Below are 20,838 nucleotides of genomic sequence, written 5' to 3'. Positions count from 1 at the left end.
ACAGACCGTTTCACGCCAGAGCAATTCTCAAAGTAATAAAAATTTTCATGACTTTCGTCACACATACTTGGGTAGACGTTTACTGGGTTTGCGAAAACCATGCCCAAACGTGTACGTGTATATTGGTTCAACATAGTAACCAAAAAGAACCATATGAGCATTTCATATTAACCTTGTTCTTCTTCACCATAACTAGTTCAATTGACTCAAATGAACTATTTAAAGAGTTGTTCAATTGTTATGATATCTTATGTAACTACACCATACACAATTTAAGAAAATATGATTTGATTCGATTGAATCGGCTCATGAACTTTATAGCCACGGTTTGCATAAAGAATTCCTTAGTAATTTAAGTTTCATGTTCAGAGCACATCTTTATCATAAACACTTAAGCTCACAAACAAGTTCACGGACTTAAAACAACCGTCAGAGTTTTCCAAACTCAGCAGAAAATCTCGGCAAATAGACTTCTTCCAGTTCGCGGACTAGGTTCGTGGACTAACACGCAAACGAGTTTTTGGAAAATCTCAGCATAAATTCTCGGTACGAGAAATTCCGTCAGTTAGAGGACTGAGTTCGCGGACTTGGCAAAGCCAATTCCTCCGGTTTCTCTCAATGAACAAAGTTCAAAAACTTCGGATTAAGGAATACATGGTTATGTAATCTAAACTCGCATTCCAATCATTGATACATTATCAGAGGACATTATATAGCCATTATTCACAGACCGTTTCACGTCAGACCAATTCTCAAAGTAATTGAAACTTTTCATGACTTTCGTCACTAGGTGAAGATAAACTTGATCAAAGAGAAACGTTTTACCAACACATGATTTCGAGATATAGATAGGCGAGATATACTCAGCTCGAAATATCAAATGTGTATGATCCAGTCTATATAGCATACGACTTTTGTCTCATAAGAAGTAGGAGATAAAAGAGATAGACTTTTGAGTGATAGATAAGTTCAAGTCTCCACATACCTTTTTGTTGATGAACTTCAACGGTTCCTTGAGTAGATCTTCTTCGTTGTATGATGAATCGCCATGAAGTTCTTGAGCTCAACTACACTTTTCTATCCTAGTCCGAGACTTAGCTATGTAGGCTAGAAATCAAGACTCATAATTTTGATCACTAACATTGACAAACATGCTTGAGATGTCAACGCATACGAGGTCGACCAAGCTATGCTCTAACAGAAAGTCTTTGACAAGGCCGGATGTTTTATCTTCCTCAAAACAAACTATTACTTTGAATATTGCTGGTGCTTTTGTTACGGCTGTACATGCTTATTTTTATCCGGTTGCATGTAAAAGACTTTGGCCTCAGTTGGGTTTAGGTTTTATATCTATTCCTTGGTTGGTGTTGGGGGATTTTAATTGTGTTTTACGGTTAGAATAGAAGAAGGGTGGTAGGCCAATTAAGGAAGTTTATATGAATGAGTTTAGAAGTTGGATTTCGGACAATGAACTGGTAGAAGTTGATGCTATTGGGAAAAAATATACTTGGTCTAATTGTCGGAGTGGAGTTCAAAGAATTGTTTTAAAACATGATAGAGCGGTTGTAAATGATGCATGGTGCTACAAATATACGAATTGGAGGTGTAAGGCATTGCCTAGGATTTGCTCGGATCATTCTCCTCTTTTTGGGTATGCTTTTGAGAATCTTAGGCCGGCTAGAGTGCCTTTCAGAATTCAAAAGATGTGGAGGTCACATATAAGTTTTATGAAGATGGTGGAAGACAATTGGAAACTGAGACTTGATGGTGCGCCCCTTTTTTTTCACTTCTAAGATGAAGAGGTTGAAGGAGGCGTTGAGGATTTGGAATAGAACCGTTTTTGGTGATGTGCAATTTCGTTTAAGGCAAGCTGAATTAAAGCTTGAAATTGAGAATGATCTCCTTGATTATGATCCGTCGGATGAGTTTCAATTTTTGAAGGTGGCTGATGCTAAGAAGGTTGTTGATGATGTGAGAACGATATTAGCAGTTATGCTTAAGATGAAGTCGAGAGTAACTTGGTTGGAAGATGGTGATCAAAACACTCAATTTTTTCATAATAGCATGCGTATAAGGAGGAGCCAAAACACAATATCAGAACTTAAGATTTCCACTAACACTACTTTGTTTTTGCAGGATGAGATAAGGGATTACATTGTCAATCATTATCAAGGAAAATTCAATGGTGGTGATGTTAATATTGACCCGAGGATGTTTGATATTCAACATGAGCGCATTTCAGATGCTGAAAGTGCTTTTAAGGATGTTATGCCTTCTTTGGAGGAGATTAAAGAAGCTGTCTTTGACTTGGGAGCTGATTCGGCGCCTGGCCCAGATGGCTTTTCAGGTTCTTTCTATAGACAGTGTTGGAACATTATATCTGTAATGCCATTGAAAACTGTTGGGATATGCAAAAATTCCCAATGGATTTAATTCTAGTTCTCATTCCTAAGAAAAACAAATCTGATGCCATCAAGGATTATATGCCAATTGGATTGAGTAATTTTTTCTTCAAAATCATTACAAAGATTATGGCTACCAGTCTTGGTATTGTGCTTAACAAGTTGATTTATGAGGAGCAAGTTGCGTTTATGAAGGGAAGAAATATTTATGGGAATATAGCTTTGGCGTCTGAGTTGATCAATGAGATAAACACAGAAAGGAAGCATGGAAATGTTGGCCTCAAACTGGATATTGCCCATGATACGGTTAGTTGGGAGTTCATAACTGAAGTTTTTCGTCAATAAAGTTTCTACGAGAATTGGTGTGTGTGGATTCTTAGTATTCTTAATTCAGCTCGGATTTTTGTTATGGTTAATGGCAGCCCTGAAGGTTTCTTTAGTATTACTAGAGGTTTGCGACAAGGTGATCCACTTTCGCCTTTGATTTTTATTCTTATTGAAGATGTCTTAAGCCTCAATCTCTCTAAGTTGTTTCCGAGACGTAGCATGCATGCTATGGTTAGTAAAAAGGGTGTGGCTCCTACCCACCTTCTTTTTTGCGGATGATATTCTAATCTTCTGCAGAGGTAATCTTCATAGTCTGCAAAACTTGGTCAATATGCTTGGTATGTATCAAAGAGCCTCGGGCCAATGTGTAAATCGTTCCAAGAGTAAGTTTTATTATGGAGGTGGCACAGGATCTCGTGCTATTACCATCTCTAATTATTTGGGCATGGGAAGAGCTTTATTTCCAAATAGATATTTGGGAATTCAATTGAAGCCTGGTATTGTTCGCCACATTCATGTTCGTCAATTGGTGGAAAAGATTATGGATAAGTTGGCCAGCTGGAAGGGTAAGCTTTTATCTTTTCAAGCCAGACTTGTGTTGATTAGATCGGTGATTTCTAGCTATGTTATTCATTCCATGGATGTTTACAAGTGGCCATGTACGGTTATTAAGCAGGTCGAGAGGGCCATTAGAAATTTTCTATGGTCTGATGATGCTCAGAAACGTAAATACTTTACGGTTCTTTATGATGATATGTGTTGTTCAAAGCGTGAAGATGGCCTTGGCCTTAAGAAGTTATTGGATGTTAATAGGGCAATGCTTATGAAGTTGTGGGTTTCAGGACTCTGACAAGACTTGGGCAAGATTTTAAGGGCGAAATACTTCAAAATAAATGGCAATTTGATTGATTATAAACTTGGTTCTTCGATTTTTCCGTGAATCAGATTGGTTTACAATTTTGTGCAAAAACATAATAGATCAATTATAGGTAATGGTGCTAGTATTTCCTTATTCTTTGATAATTGGTGTGGGGATTTCTCGATTGTGCGAAGGCTTGGAATAACTTCCAAAGGCCCTAACGATTTTTCGACTAAGGTTAGTGATATTATTGTTGATAGCGTTTGGGCCATACCTCAAACAATGAGGGGTATGATGCTATGTTGTGACATTGATGTTGATAATTTACCTCTTATGTATGGTGGTGATGATTACATGATTTGGGATTTGGATAGTAAGGGCGTTTTCTCAGTCAAGTCTGCAAAGGCTGCTATTAAAGCGCCAGCTGAAGTTATACCTATTGCGGATTTTTTTACTAGGTAGGTTGTGCACCCTACATGGAGCATACAATATTGGAAGATTTGGGCTAAACAACGCTGTGCAAGTGAGGATAATATTATTAAGAAGACTGGTAGGAGCATGCCTACAATATGCCGTCTGTGTAAGAGGAGTGGCGAGAATATTATCCATATCACTTGGTATTACAGAGTTGCTAATAGAATTTGGGATTGGGCGGCTAATATATTCATTCTGCAACCCAATGAAGATCTGGTGGTATCTTACAAGGCTGCTAAAGGGTGCAGCAGGATGATAAAGGACTTGTGGATAGTTTCTAATCTTGTAATTGTCACAGAATTATAGAAGCCGCGCAATAAAGCTTATTTTGAATATATGCAGCTACAATGGCTAGGTTTTAAAGACAAGGTTTATCAGGTTATACGTGACAACTCAATTAGAATGAAAGGTCATATGTATAATAATGTTGAAGAGTTACACATCTTAAATTATTTCAAGGTGCAGCATCGATCGTGCAGAATTTCTACTCCAAAAGAGGTTAGTTGGTCTCCTCCTAATCCTAATGAAATTTTGATATGCTGTGATGGTGCTTCTCGTGGAAATCCAGGCCAAGCTGGGGCTGGTGTTACTTTTAGAGATGCTAACGCAGTTGCGCTTGGTGTTTTTTGTGTTGGCCTTGGTTGGAAAACTAATTATTATGCTGGAGTGTGTGCTGCTATTTATGGTGTGATGCTGGCCAAGAGGTGGAATGTCAAAAATTTATACATTCGTTCAGATTCAAGGAGTTGCATACAAGATTTTCAGAAAGGTGAGTTACCATGGCAGCTAATGCAGAAGTGGAAAATTACGAAGAATTTTTACAATAATATCCTTTATGTTCATAGCTATAGGGAAGTTAATTTTTCAGTTGATGCTTTGGCCAAACAAGCTTGTTTGTTGGCCGAAGATATCTTTGAGTTTTATGAGGGTAGGCCAGGCTTTGTTCTTTCTGTAGAATGGTCTGGAGAGGTTTATTTTCGTTTCAAATAGGCTGGTCTGGTGGTTGGCCTTACGGCTAGCTGCTAGTCTGACCTAGTCCCTGTACAGTTTTCGTTTTTTTTTTTTTTTTATTGACCGAGTAAAAAAAAATGTTTAAAGGAAGTACATATACGAAACTTGTTTCGTAATCGAAACGAAATTAATATGAGTTTGGTCCGTTTCTCGTTAAAGATCTATTGGATGACCAATTCGAACCTAGGTAAGAACTTTGGTAGAACCGATCTTGACTTATGTTGAGAGTTATGGTATAACCAATCTTTACCTAGCTTGGTATATATGGTGTAACCGATCTTGACTTATGTTAAGAGTCTTGGTAGAACCAATCCCTACCTATATTGGGATACATGGTAGAACCTATCCTATCTTTTATTGGCACTCTTGATAGAACCGGTCCTTACCTATTTTTTGGAATCATTGTAGAACCGATTCTATCTATTGTTTGGAGTCATGGTAGAACTGATTCCTAACCTATATTTGGAGACTTGGTAGAACCGAGCGTAACCTATGTTAGGAGTCATGGTAGAACCGTCCCAAGATCAAAAACGATCCTCTACATTCACATATTACTTTAAGATTTTGTGTGAGTTTGGAATTAGGGTTTGCCAAATAGGAAAATTCTAGATGTCGACATAATTTAATCTTATCTTTTATTTTCCAAAGATAATCCTTGATACTCAAGGTGATCCTAAACCGAAATATTGAGAATCCTTTCACTAAGATTTTCGATTATATATTTTTGATTTTCCAGCAATCAAAACATATCTCTTAGAAAGTTATATTAGTTAAGTGCTAAAATAATATTAGATAGTTTCTAATAAGAGATTTCAGAATTACAGGTTGGAAATTAGTTGGAAATATGAAAACCGAAGTTAGGTACTTATTGCATATCTTGAGAATATTTTCGTTTTTGGAATTTCCTTGTTGTCCAAACAACCTTGATCTATAAATAGTTGAGTTTGCATTTCTTGCAAACTATCCTAAGATATAGGAAAAATTCATTCGTGTTGTTTCTAGAATAGCCTTCTATCCGGAGAGGAAAGTATCATAATTAGGCAAAATCTCTTACGACCGCTCGTTTAAAGACTTTTGTGGGATCAAGACGAGTACCATTGGCGGGGAACTAGATAATTGCATTGTTATTTTAGTTTTCAATTATAAATTTGATTGACTAACAATCGTTGAAACTTTGATTGCACCTAGTTTGATTATTCGTGAGAGCCTTCTCTTCTGACATAAGGGTCACTCAAACTAGATCAAAGTATTGATGAGATCTTTATAACTGTTTTTTAAATCTAAAGACAACTTGTGATCATCCATTGTTAACAGACTCTGTTTTATGCGTGATTGATCATAAGTGGATTCAAGTTCTGTTGTGCGGGTACAAAAAAAAAGTCAATTGAAGATTTCAAGACAAAAAGATTTTTTCTTATTGGTTTTCCTATCTCGTTATTTGTGCACACATCTTGATCATCTGGGATCCGACTTAGATCTGATTTATGTTTGATAAATTTGATCATATAGTCGTTTTGATCGGAAACTATCATTTGGTGGTATTCTTCAATATCTGAATCTGATAGTTGTCAATCCGAATCTAAGTTATTGATTTGGATTGATCTTACCCGACAAAGGAGTTTAATAGTTTAAACAGAAGAACCTTTGTCAAAATTCAATGAATCTTTTTTAAAAGGTTATTGGAGTAGTTACCAAAAAACTTTGTTCCTTTAGTGTTTGGAATATGATCAAAAGGAGTTGAGTGCTTAAGACTTTACATTGATTAAAGCAACTCAAGATAATAATTCTATTTAGAGATTCACGTGCATGACCAAACGGTCGTAAACGCAGGGATACTGAGGGAACTAAGTAACTAGGGGTAGATTACTTGGTCTCAACTATATGAAGTTAGCTTTGTTCTTTGTATAACAACTTAATTCTGAGAGTATTCAAAATTGGACTAGGTCCCGGGGTTTTTTTGCATTTGTGGTTTCCTCGTTAACAAAATCTTGTTGTGCCATTTATTTTATTTTCGCATAATAAGTTTTTTATTATAATATAGCAAATAACACTTCTATGTTAAATCCTAATCACTTGACATTGATTTTATAGTCAATCGGTGTTGTACCGTAACTATTGCCGAGTGAATATCTTGAAGTTGTATTGTCTCGACTTATTCCATGGATGATCAGTTGAGATATCTTACTTATAGGTTGAAAAAAAAATATTATGGTGTACTTGGGTACCCTTTTCATTCACATCGCTTGGTTGAACTCACAAGTTTTGTTATCTCAAATCTTGTTGTCAATGCCAAAATTATATCTTGATTTCTAGCCTAATAAAGTTAAGTCTCATACTATGATTAGAGTATGGTAGTTGAATATCCAACATCACTGAATAACCCTCGAAGATTGAAGACTGGAGAATAAACAAAGAAATTTGCGAGAACTTCATTAACAAAGAGGTATATGAAGACTGGAATATCATATTTACTCATGTCATATACCATTCTATCTTATGAGACTATGTCGTACTATTTTAGTATATTTAATATTGCAAAGAAGAAATTTCGAGTACAAGCTTGTCTTGGCTGAACTCTCGAGATTTGGTTCAAGCAATGGATGTTCATAAAAATCTTGGTTAGAACAATTTATTGTTTACCTTGTTTTTGTTTCAAGTTGATCATTTGGAAATTTCCCAAGCAATATTGTATATCGTCAATGGCTATTGTGGATGTTTCAAATTTAATTATGAGAGATACAAAACTTCTTCGCGCAAGGTACAAATACTTGTATGTATTAAATAATTAGGCTAAATTCCACGAACTGTATAGATTTTCGAACCCTTTGCATCTGAGTTTGGAAATGGGAAAAGGTTTGCGAACCCTTATAAAAACTGAATTTGCGAACTATGAATCTCTTATCGTCTCTTACCTCACTCAGCATATAAATCATAGAGGTGATCAAATATCTTCTCACAATCACATTTGCGCATCCGACTTAGTTGAAGAGGTACTTGAAGATAAAGACAGACTCTCATCCGTGCTCATCAAATTCGAACCACTAGGGGTCCCATAGATTACAAGTTGATTGTATACCATTCAGACTTTGCGTTTTCTACTTTCCGCTTCTTGCTCTTTTAAAAAGGACTTATAAGAAGTGACCGATTTTCGTCTTTGTTCGACTAATATGTCTCCCAATCACGCAAGCTACCGCCAACTGTAAACCCTGGGTCATGAAAGCCTAAGGAAACTAGATCAATAAATCCCCTTTGGCTACTAGATAACTATGGAGAAGTAAAAAAATACTAGAACCCCCTAATATATGGGTTCAACATATAGAAGCCCCACTAAATGGATCCTCCCCTATCAACTCCATACTTTAGGAAAATGATATTGCTAGGCCCAAAAAATCAAATTTTTTCAGATCTGGCCCATAATTAATTATTACGAATTTTAATAATACCAAAAATACCCTTTAGTATTTATACAAGAGGAATATCAGAAGATACTTTCATTTTCAGATTTTGTGTCTCTCTCTCTCTCTTCTCCAGACGATTTTTTCTTCTGCAGATATGGTTTCTCGTCAAATTCTTCATTTCCAGATCTGAAACAAGATTTATCTCCCAAAATCAAGTTCTCACACAACAATATCCTCAACAACTCTTGTTCTTGCGATTTTAGTGCATATCGGTGAAGAAAAGCGAATGAAAATCGTCAACAACAACTAGAAATGAAGATTTACTCATCAAATCATGATGACAAAGATAAGTTCGATATATCTTCATCTTTTCATTCAATTTTAACTTCTAATTTGTTGATTTCCAAATCGAAATCAGAAGAAAATTTTTTTTTCTTTACTTTTGAAAACCTAATCGATCTGATTTCATCTAGAAATCTTTATTCAAAACATGATTAGAACATAGATCTACAATTATTTCATCTTGATCTCTCTTTTGAGATTGAAATTTTCAAAACAAAAATTGTCTACAAATTTTCTAGGGTTTCGAATTGAAAGTTGATTTAACTTTTAACCTATATTTCTGATAGAAAATAAAAGTTTATTTATGAACTCAGAGCATCTTAACCTCCTTTACCCGTCAAATGAGATCGGAGGTGGAAACACATGATTTTTCTTGAATCAATCGATTCATGTAATTTGAACCTAGGCACGTTTTTGTTTTTTGTTGTTGTTGTTTTAGTTTCGATTTGTTGGTTTTTACATTTCAATTTGGTTTTACAAGGTTAATTAACGGTGGTGGTGATAATTTTGATGGGAAGGTTGAGTAATAAGTGGATAAAATTGAAGGAGAATATGAGAAGAAAGAGGATGAACCATGTTTAGTTTCTGTTGCTGATATTGGTGATCAATTACAAAGAATTTGATTAATATTTGATGGAGTTTCTCATTTTGATGAGCTCTTTTTAGGTACTCGTATACTTGTTGTTCTTATGTCCATTCAGTTAAGTGATTATGTATCCATTCAAGTTTGGGAATGTGTTTTAAGTTATTTCGTTAGTGATGATTTCTGCTAACTAGTAGTTATATGGATGTGTAACTAGCAGTTACACATCCTGGGATATAAAGTTTATGTTCTATATATTGAAGGTTCTTATGAAAAGAGTAGTTATATGGATGTGTAACTAGCAGTTACACATCATGGGATACAAAGTTTATGTTATATATATATATATATATATATATATATATATATATATATATATATATTGCAGGTTCTTCTGAAAAGAGTAGTTATATGGATGTGTCCTGGGTTATAAAGTTTATGTTCTATATATTGCAGGTTCTTATGAAAAAAGTAGTTATATGGATGTGTAACTAGCAGTTACACATCCTGGGATATAAAGTTTATGTTATATATATTGCAGGTTCTTATGAAAAGAGTAGTTATATGGATGTGTAACTAGCAGTTACACATCCTGGGATATAAAGTTTATGTTCTATATATTGCAGGTTCTTATGAAAAGGTATATCATGCATATTGGAATGACTAGATAACATTTGTTGGTAGTTGCTTTATGGCCAGCTTGTTCTAAGTAAAGGACCATCATTCAGTTTGGATGATGATATAGCTAAAAAAGCGAGTAAAGCAGGTCAATTATTTATCCTAAAACTCTCTCCCTTGACTCTTCCATGAAAAGGAAAAAAACTATTCAATGCACTCAAATTCTTTTTGAAGTTTTTCGTTGTGAGTAGCTTAGGCACAGAAGCAAAAGATAGCAGAAGAGGTTGCTTCGGCGCTTAGTATTGGTGTTGATCTTAATACAATGCCGACTGAAAAGATTGTTTATTTTTTTTCAGATCGTAACTACATTGCGCGCTGGGGAATAGTATGCTGGAGTTCCTGTACGAAACTGCGTGCTCATTGCTGGAGGCCAATCTGGTGTATCTGAATCTTAATGCATAGTCATGCCATGTACCATTCTGCGGAGCAGGTCTGTGATTTCTTATATACATCAACATACATTATACTTTCATTGTACGGTTCATGATTTGATCATATTTGCAGAGTGTTGTAACTTGGAAAGATAAATGGACGTATAGCTACTAGTTATATGTGTTAATTAGATGTGTAACTTATATATACACATGTTAATTAGATGTGTAGCTACTAGTTACACATGCTAATTAGATGTGTAAATTATAGATACACATGCTAATTGGATAGGATATAAAGTCTATGTTATATGCATGATGATCGTTTGCTAGAAAGTGGTGGTGACAGTCGTCATAGGTAATTATTTGATAACAGTTTATGCTACAGTTAAGATTCGATTTCAGTAAAAGACATACTTGATTTAAATGAAGTAGATTTAGTTGATATTATACCTATAAATGCTTGTTTGACTATGAAATATCATTAGCTAAAGACATAATTGAAGAATCTGGATTAGCTGAATCATTAGGACTTCAATTGTCTTAATGTATGAGAAAAGTATTGGCGAAGCTTCTAATTGGGCTGTTTATTTTTCCGTTTACATATGTGTTTGAAGTCTTTATTGTTTAACCACCTTGTCAAGGATGCGATAGTTCATGAATTGACCTCATCTTTCGACATTAACTTCGTATTGCATATAGGGAAATTTGAGCTTCATATCATGGAGGAAGAGTTTGATGATCCTCAGATTGTAGTTATGCTTGGTGAAAATGAGACAGGGAAGATGACATTTCTTTGCTTGCTGGTACACCTTTTTAGAACCCTCTCTTGTTGTTTTTAGTTTCAAATTATATGTCTAGACTGCGCATTTATTCACATTACACAAGTAGGATGCATGTGTAATTTCTAGTTACACATGTTATATGCTTGTGTAACTCGTAATTACACAAGTAGGATGCATGTGTAACTCTGAATTACACTAGACAGATGCATGAGTATCTTGTAATTACACATGCTAAAATGAACAAAAAATTACCCATGCAAGTTACACAAGCTTTATGGATGTGTAATTTCTCTGGTTTTTGATCACTTGATTTCACCCTTATGATAGAATGTGATTTCGTGTAATTGAAATATATAGAATATGATTCAATTAGATAGTTACACATGCTAATTGAATGTGTAATTGTGAGTTACACATGCTATGTGGACGTGTATCTGTAGCATATGCTTATACTTTAGTGTGTTTGATGAGCACTTGTTTTGAGTTTGCAAAAAAAATGAATTCTTGCAGAAAAGTTGTTTCTTAAGCTCTAGTTTTTAATTACTTGATTTCACCCTTGTGATAGAATATGATTTCGTGTAGGTGAACTGAATATACATTGTTGTATGTACTATTCATTTTAATCTTATAAATATTGATTGCTTGTTGTTATATTTCAGGTTTCAGATAACTTCATAAAAGCTAATTGCTTAAATGTGATAATGGTCTCGCTGGAATTGGAGTTGACGCTGAATACACAAATCAGATGCATGTGTAACTCTCAATTACACTAGATAGATGCATATGTAACTCTCAATTACAATAGACAGAAGCGTGTGTAACTTCTAGTTACACATGCTAAGAAATTATTGTAAATGAATATTAAAGTAATACATGTAATTTTTGTATGCGTTTTTTTTTATGTCTATTTTTTTGATGTGTTTGCATTACACGTGGCATAAGGATGTGTAACTTCTGGATACACATGCCATATGCATGTGTAACTTATGTTTACACATTCACACTATACTTTAATAATTTTGGGCCTATATTTAATAATTTTGGGCTTAAATTTAAATTTTATTTAATTTGGGGCTTGACAATATATAAAAGGGCATGGTGCCTTTTAATAACTCAGGGCCTAGATTTAAACTTCTTTTAATTAAGGGCCTCATATTATGGATTATCCATGAGTTGGGTCTTAGCCTAATTTCTCCTATGGAGAAACCAATAAATTGTAAGACCCGAAGACCATGAACGTATTATATAAGAAACTTTTCTTTCCATTTTCACACAAAATTAAATCCTCCTCCCACCATTTTCATCACTTACATGGAATCATCTAAATCATATTTATAAAATTGTGAACCTTTTTGGAAAGCACTGGACTGCGAGCCGGCCTGTTATTCTGGTCTTTTATGCAGACTCTACCTGGGATGACAATTTTTCCCACCAAAATCCATCCCCGTGGAGATCCGCCCCTATCGGGTAGGGTTTACCCATATAAATGGGGAATTGTGTGGATACGGGTAATCCACGAATTTAGTGATGCGGGGATGGGATATATTTGTTATGGGTAATCCATGGGAAATCAATTTGAAAAAACATCAACACTTAATAACTTCTCTATCGGTATAAGTTTTTTACTTACATGTTTGGATTCATCGTGGCTATATTGGATAATATTATATGTGTTTTATAATGTTATGGGTAATCTATGAAAACCCGTTCCCTACGAGTATTTATCATACCCGACCCGCCACCCCCACCCCTCAATTCTTACGGATAATGGGAAGGGGATGAGTTTTATTTTTCTAGGAATTACTGGTAAATCCATTCTAAGAGACCCGTTTAGCGTACAATTAACCCATAAAAGTGATTTAACCGCTAGTCCGAAGAACCCACAATTGGGGGATATTGAAACTAACTAGGGAATAGTGGAAAAGGACAAAACCTGATTTAAATATCAAATCAGGGTCACCCCTTATCTAAATATTTTATATAATTCATAATCTACCCCTCACTAATCAGGTTTAATGTTTAATTATAATTAGGAAAAATCTTAAGTATTTGTTAAATAATTAATGTGTATTTTTATTTGTATTTGGGTGAGTGAGGTGCGAGTAGGAGGGAAAAAGTATTTGAGAGAGAGCTTTTTTTGATGAAAATGGAGGATGATTGTGAAGAGCGAATTACTGCTAAGAGGTTGAAATTTTTATTTTTTTCTTTCAATCCACCATTTTTGTAGATGAAAAAGCTCGGTGCCGGCATGGACATGATATTTATTGTACCGGCATGGTATTTATACCACGTCCATGCCGGCACCTAGCTTAACCTCCCGGATGTGTTCGACCTGACCTATTCCGTTTTAATTTTTTTTTCTGGTTTTTAGTCCGCTGTCGGCACAGTCAGTTAATTCTCGAGCACGCCGGTAATTCTACCGGCATGGTATGTTGCTTAAATTTCTTTGTCGGCACATGATGTAAAGTATCCAGAAAATTGAATTTGTTTCCACTTGACTACTGGCATTTATATATTTCTATCGAGCATGCCGGCACTTAGCTAAAGCATTGAATGCTAGTTACCTAGCATGCCGGCACAATTTTCCGGCATGGTCTTAATCAATTCCGGAATGGTCTTCATCAATTTCGGCGATGTAAAAAAAATATTTTCGACATGGTCTTTAGCACTACCAGCATGGTCTTCATAACTTCCGGCATGGTCTTCACCACTACCGGCATGGTCTTCATCTATACCGGCATGGTCTTCATCACTTCCGGCATGTCTTCATCACTACCGGCATGGTACTCATCACTTCCGGCGCGGTTTTCATCATTTCCGGCATAGTCTTCATTACTACCGGAATTGTCTTCATCACTTCCGAATGTTAAAAAAAAAATTGTTTTCAAAGTGAAAAGCTGGCAGAGAAGGAGAAGAGAATTTGAAAGGGAGTGGGGAAATTTAGAATTTGAAAGGGAGTGGGGAATATTTAGGTTTCAAAGCCATGACCCTGAAATAGATTAATAAGAAGTGAAGATGGAAATGGGGGATATGATTTTGTTTTTTGATTTTAAGTTTTTTGATTTTTATTTTGAGGGAAGGTATTTTAATATTTTCAAACCCAAAAATCACCTGTTAGCAGACACTATTGGTTGGGGGAAGTAATTTATATCCTCAATTAGTTTCAATATCCCGCAATCGTGGGTTCTAGTCCAAATTCATGATTTTGGACTAAACATTTTATTCGGTGGTCCAATATCTTAATCCTTTGTATTTTTGAAATGGCCAAATTAGCTTGTACTCAAAGTACTTTGTCTTTTCATTTCATTTTTTTCTCAGTCGATCTCTCCACCGACGAAGAATCTAAAGAAATTGTTGAAGTATATCTTTTATGATTTATTCCCAAAATCAAACTCGTTTCTTTCATTTTTAAGCTAAGTTTGTTATTCTTGATCTTAGTTATATGGTTTCTCCTTGATTTTTTTCTTCTTATGCTTATTTTTTGGGGTTCTTCTTTATGGAATTGATCAATTGGTCGATTTTAAATGCATATATGTTGATGATACATTTCTTTTTTGTTTTCCATGTTAGATCTGATTCTATGAATTTTTATTTTTTTATTTTTTATTTTTTTCCCAAGAAATTTCACTTTTTTGAAAAATAAATTATTATCTTTGTAGGTTTATGGAGATTGCTACTACCGGAGAGATTGAACACATGGAATTAATTTGACTACTTCGCCAAAGATTCAATCAATGATGTTGTAATGGTAAGTATTAGAAAAATGAAAAACATGTTTGTAGATATGGGTGTTTTTATGCACTATGTTTTGGCTAATCTAATTCGAATGATATGTATTCTCATTACTTTGTGCTGATCTTAACCAATATACAAAGAGTACTGCATTTTGTTACTATGTAAGGTTGTAGATGTATTGATGTTGATAGTTAATTAGGTTTTGGTGCAGGCTTTCTTCCATCCTTCTTGCATCAATTCCAACTTGAATATTGCGCTCGAGGTAAGCTCTTCCCATGACATTAATTTATAATGACCGAAATGCATGAATTGTCTCTCATATCATATTTCACCTTTTGAAGAATCAAAGGTGTTATGTAAAATAGGTTAATTGATGTTCATTTTTGTTCATAGCTTGTTGTTTATCAAAAGTCCATATCATATATACAAGAGTTTCACTCAGTACATATTATTATGTATTAGGTTTTTTATTTTGTACATATTCTTAAAATGCCATTTACATATGGTGGAGTCTAGTAAGGTTTGAGAAAATGCTAGTTACTTGGTATGCCTAAAATGGTTCTTAGGTTTTCTTGATTCGTTGCTTAATAGCCAAGTTTGATGTTGATGGAGTCCTGTAAGGTTTTCACTCAGTACATATCCATATCCATATGTACTATGGTTTTATGCAGTACATATCCATATGTACTGTATTTTCACTCGGGTACATGTAAATATGTATTGGGTTTCCCGTTCTTGTTTTCTTCAATACACGTATATATGTACCACTTTTTTCATCTTGAATATCTCTAAAAATTTATTGGATTTCAATTCTCTATTCTGATATATTGTAGGAGATTTCAAAAACATGACTATAGATGTCTTAAGTACTTATCCTGATCTCCTGTAATGAAAGTTTGTTCTCAAGGTCATCATCTACTAAATTTTGATTTGCTGATACGCTTAGTTGATATCATGTTGTCTTTTGTATCTGGCTTTTATTTTGTCTACGTAATGCAAGAAATATGGTCATTGTTAAGTGCTCTTATTAAGTTTGACCTCACTGCCCGAGTTTAAGTTTTATGGTTGATGAATAGGGTACCGCCGATCCACATACCAGCTACTACTCTTTATTGGGGAGAGAATTCAGAGGAACTTCTTTTATCTAATAGAACGATTGATATAGTTCCTATCTAAAAAGTGATAAGGTTTACATAAGTTAGTAAAATGGAGAGGAAAAAAGTAGAGTTTGAACCAAGACATGTTTTACCTATAAGACTAGTGGACATATTTGGATTTTTCGTTCCAAAAGAGAACAACAGTTCCCAAGGCTCAATCAAGAACAAGGTTACGCTGCTCTGACTTGTATGTGATAAGGTAATATCTTAGGAATGGAAAAGATATTCTTATTATTCATGCAAAAACTGCACTTAATTCTACACATAACATACCAGATTTTCACTGAGTATATATCGTTATCTATTGTGTTTTCATTCAGTACATATTGGTGTCTCTTGAAATATTGTAATAACAATTCTTGTTTGGAGCAACATATGTAGTGGGGATTGTTAATTTTCAATTTTAACTTTCTTCTATGAATTTTTGTTGAAAAAACTATTTACAGGTAGATATGAAGCTCATTTATGGGATAACACAGTTGTAGAAAATGAGGGAAAATCAGGGAAGGAAGTCAAGGTAGCACTCTCTCGCTCTAAACGATTCAAAAGTTTCTCTTTGGCTGGAATTTATGTCCGGGTCTTATTTCTTTGCCTAGGGATGTGTTTGGTTATAAAATATATGCACTATGAATTGTTACATAGAATAAGTAACCCCCAAAATGTTAAGGGTTTCACTTTTGTTCATATCAATATGTACAAAGGGTTTCACTCATTACATATCGATATGTATTGGTTTTCAATTTAGTACATATCGATATGTATTATTGTTTGTTGACCTACGCTTTAGTACATATAGGTAACTACATATGCATATGTATTGTAGGATAGCGTTCAAGCATATCAATATGTATTTTAGGATATTGTAGCATACTTTTGGATCAAATAATATTCCGCACCAAATTTTTACTTGGTACATATTATTTAGTAGATTTTGCACAGTGCATACTGATATCTGAAAAAGCGGGGGTACAACAACCACACCCAACATTTCACTTAGCAATCTGTATGGACAAACTCCAATAGATTTTCTAGAGAATCAACTAGACAGTCAGACTCAATCTAGATAAAAAGTATATCAAAGAGTTTATATATCAATCTCCCGATTTTATATATACTCAAGCAAATAGAAATCTGCGAGTCTTTATCAAATACTAGAGAGATAACTTGGATGGTACCAAAGACCAATATCCAAGTGTCAATCAATTTAAATCAACAACCAAAAGGTCGAAAATTCTAATTGATTGAACAACACACAACCTGTGATATTTCAATTATATAACAAAATATATTGCGGAAAATAAATAACACAGATACCAGAATCTTGTTAACGAGGAAACCGCAAATGCAGAAAAATGTCGGGACCTAGTCTAATTTGAAAACACACTGTATGAAGCCGCTACAGACACTAGCCTACTCCAAATTAACTTCGGTCTGGACTTTAGTTGAACCCCAATCAATCTCACACTGATCCAAGGTACAGTTGCGCTCCTTACGTCTCTGATCCCATCAGGATACTACGCACTTGATTTCCTTAGTTGATCTCACCCACAACTAAGAGTTGCTACGACCCAAAGTCGAAGACTTTAATAAACAAATTTGTATCACACAGAAAAGTCTACGATAATAGATAAATCCGTCTCCCACGAATATACCTACGAGTTTTGTTCTGTCTTTTGATAAATCAAGGTGAACAAGAACCAATTGATAACTCGGACTTATATTCCCGAAGACCAACCTAGTTATCAATCACCTCACAATAATCTTAATCGACGCAGCGAAGAAAGATATTGCGGAATCACAAACGATGAGACGAAGTATTTATGATTACTTTTATATCTTGCCTATCGGAGATATCAATCTCAAGCCAATTATTACAAATGTACTCGTACAATAGAAACAGCAAGATCAGATCACACAACTACAAGAAAGTAGTATCGGTTTGGCTTCACAATCCCAATGAAGTCTTTAAGTTGTTAACCTGGTTTAGAAGAAGAAACCAAAGGTTAAAGGAGAATCGACTCTAGCTTAGCACAACTAGTATCACACAGAAGCTGTGGGGATTAGGTTTCCCAGTTGCTAGAGTTCTCCCTTATATAGTCTTTCAAATCAGGGTTTGCAATCAATGTTAGCTTGGTAACAAAGCATTCAATATTCGCTGTTAGATGAAAACTTGATTAGATTCAAGATAATATCTTTCAACCGTTAGATCAAAAACTAGCTTGTTACACACAAATGAAATGCACGTTTCTAGGATTGTATAACCGTACCAAAACTTGTACATTTGTTGGTTCAACAATAGTCAACCAAATGGTTAGCCATATGTTCACTTTCATATCAACCATATTCTTCTTCACCATAACTAGTTCAAGTTACTCAAATGAACTAGTTAGAGATTTGTTCAATTGCAAGGAAATCTTTTGTAACTACACAAGAAACAATCGAAGCAAAAACGATTTGATTCACTTGAATCGGTTCATGAACTATATAACCACGGTTTGCAATTTCCATTCCTTAGTTTATGTAATAATAAGTTAACAAACATCATTTTTAGATATAACCTACTCAAGTTCGCGGACTTAAGTTCCCGGACGGAGTTCACAAACTCCAGCAGAATTTCTCGGGTCGAGAACTTACGCCAGTTCGCGTACTGGGTTCGTGGACTGAGTTCACGCCACTATTCCCGTTCTCTTGATCAACAAAGTTTGCAAACTTCGGTTCAAGGAATAAGTACTTATACATATATGTTTTTCCACAACAATGCTTATATCCTCCAATGGTTATATAATCTAAACTCTCATTTCAATCATTGAAACATTCTTAGAGGATGTTGATAATCTATAGTTGTTATTCACAAACTATTTTTCGTCAAAGTAAGCAATTTTCAAAGTGATTGAAACTTGTCATGACCTTCGTCACTAGGTAAATATGAACTTGGTTAAAGCGAAAGCTTACCAACACATATTTCGAGAAATAGATAGGCGAGATAAACTCGGCTCGAAATAACAAATGTGTATAATCTAAGTCTATATAGCAAAACGACTTTTGTCTAAAGATAGGAGATAAATAGACGTTTAAGTGATAGATAAGTTCAAGTCTCCACATACCTTTTAGTCGATGAAGATCCACCGGTTTTTTGAATAGTCCTTCGTCTTGTATGATGATTTCCATGGAGTTCTTGAGCTCAACTACACTTTATATCCTAGTCCGAGACCTTAGCTATAGTAGAATAGAAATCAAAACTTATAGTTTTGATCACTAACATTGAAAAACATGCTTGAGATAGTAAGCATGCGAGTTCGACCGAGCAATGCTCTAACAATCTCCCTATTTGTCAATTTTAGTGACAAAACTATCAATACATATGGAATACAAAAAATAAATTAATTAACTTTTGTAGCTCCTATTCCATATGTATAATCTTCAACATTACTCGAAATCTTCGTCACTTCCAAGTACTCCAATGATCCCAAAGGTTGTAAGTTCAGCATCATCGTTGTTGAAAATCCATAGCTATAACAACGAGAAAACAAGAGTTCTCAATCATTGTTATACAGTGTCATAGTATCATTACACATCGTCAAAGTTTATTTGTATCACAACTTCAACAACAATACTATGGTGATATGTATCACTCCCCCTTAGTCAATACTCCATCTCACATAGGAACCACCCCCCCTTACATAATGATCCGAAAACCATATGTATTTGTAGTGTGACTTACATATTAATTCTCCCCCTTTTTGTCAATAAAATTGGCAAAGGTACAAGAACGGGATCCTAACGAAATTTCCGAAAGATACATTTCATGACCAAAAGAAGGAAACACATATCATCTTATTTAGATGCAATCATAAAGCCGAGGCTAAATGCATTCATCAAGGAGTTTATAAAGATACAAGATAACCCCTATAATATTCCACAGCCACACTCCTCACAAAGATTTGGAAATTAAGCACAAGGTCAATTAAGAACTCTCCCCCATAATATGTCATTCCCAAAAGAACAACAAGAGCGACCTTAATTTCGAAGAAAAAGAAGGATTTCTTTGGACATAACAAATCACCTACAAGTATGAATTTGAATCCAAAATACTCAATTAAATTAACCACAAGAGAACCCATGATTAATTTAATCGAAAATTCTCAACATAAGTGAACTTATGGAGACTCAAAAAATACAATTAGATTAATTACAAGAGAACCCATAATTAATCTAATCGAAATACACAACCAAACTAATCACAAAAGTAATCAATTTAATTGGTCATGCTCGTCATAAGAAAACTTACGGAGCAACAACTAAATAACCAAACAAGATGATTAATTTAGTTGAATATGCTCGACATAAAGTACCTCACGGAATAACAACAAAGCTAATCATAAAAATAATCAACTTGGCCGTTTAGTGCTCAACGTTAGACACTTTATGGAGCCTCACGGTAATACATAAAATATGGATCAGGGAAGATCAATACTGCGGAATACAGAAGGATTCATTCTATTTTCCATCACTATTCGCATAACGACATTCAATAGACATAATCCTTGCAAACAAAAGATTTTAACCTATCTTCTAACAATAATTGACATAATAGGCTTAACTTTTGTAATTGTCAAAAGTCTATTCATTCTTTTATCAATACATGCATATCGACGTACGAAAGACTTTACTTTTGAAAAGGTATGGGGAAATCATAGTCACAGACACAAACACACA

General features: G+C 34.6%; 1 protein-coding gene across 1 annotated transcript; it reads left to right on the top strand.

The window, feature by feature from the left end:
- Positions 1-1,794: 1,794 nt before the first annotated feature.
- Positions 1,795-2,830, top strand: LOC113278895. The gene is made up of 4 exons (XM_026527618.1): positions 1,795-2,013; positions 2,137-2,347; positions 2,440-2,708; positions 2,825-2,830. Exons 1-4 carry the CDS (start codon positions 1,795-1,797, stop codon positions 2,828-2,830), a joined length of 705 nt encoding a protein of 234 aa, XP_026383403.1.
- Positions 2,831-20,838: the final 18,008 nt, after the last annotated feature.

Source organism: Papaver somniferum, chromosome 5 (assembly GCF_003573695.1).
Source record: "Papaver somniferum cultivar HN1 chromosome 5, ASM357369v1, whole genome shotgun sequence".
NCBI lineage: Eukaryota > Viridiplantae > Streptophyta > Magnoliopsida > Ranunculales > Papaveraceae > Papaver > Papaver somniferum.
Note: the sequence above shows the minus strand (reverse complement) of the source record. Positions and strands in the feature narration are given on the sequence as shown.

Excerpts from the sequence above, each read along its gene's own strand:
- LOC113278895 (XM_026527618.1), top strand. The coding sequence starts at position 1,795 with ATGAAGAGGTTGAAGGAGGCGTTGAGGATTTGGAATAGAACCGTTTTT. Across the intron at positions 2,014-2,136 it reads TGCTTAAGATGAAGTCGAGA|GATGAGATAAGGGATTACAT; the intron begins GTAACTTGGTTG and ends TTGTTTTTGCAG. Across the intron at positions 2,348-2,439 it reads TGGCCCAGATGGCTTTTCAG|TTCTCATTCCTAAGAAAAAC; the intron begins GTTCTTTCTATA and ends ATTTAATTCTAG.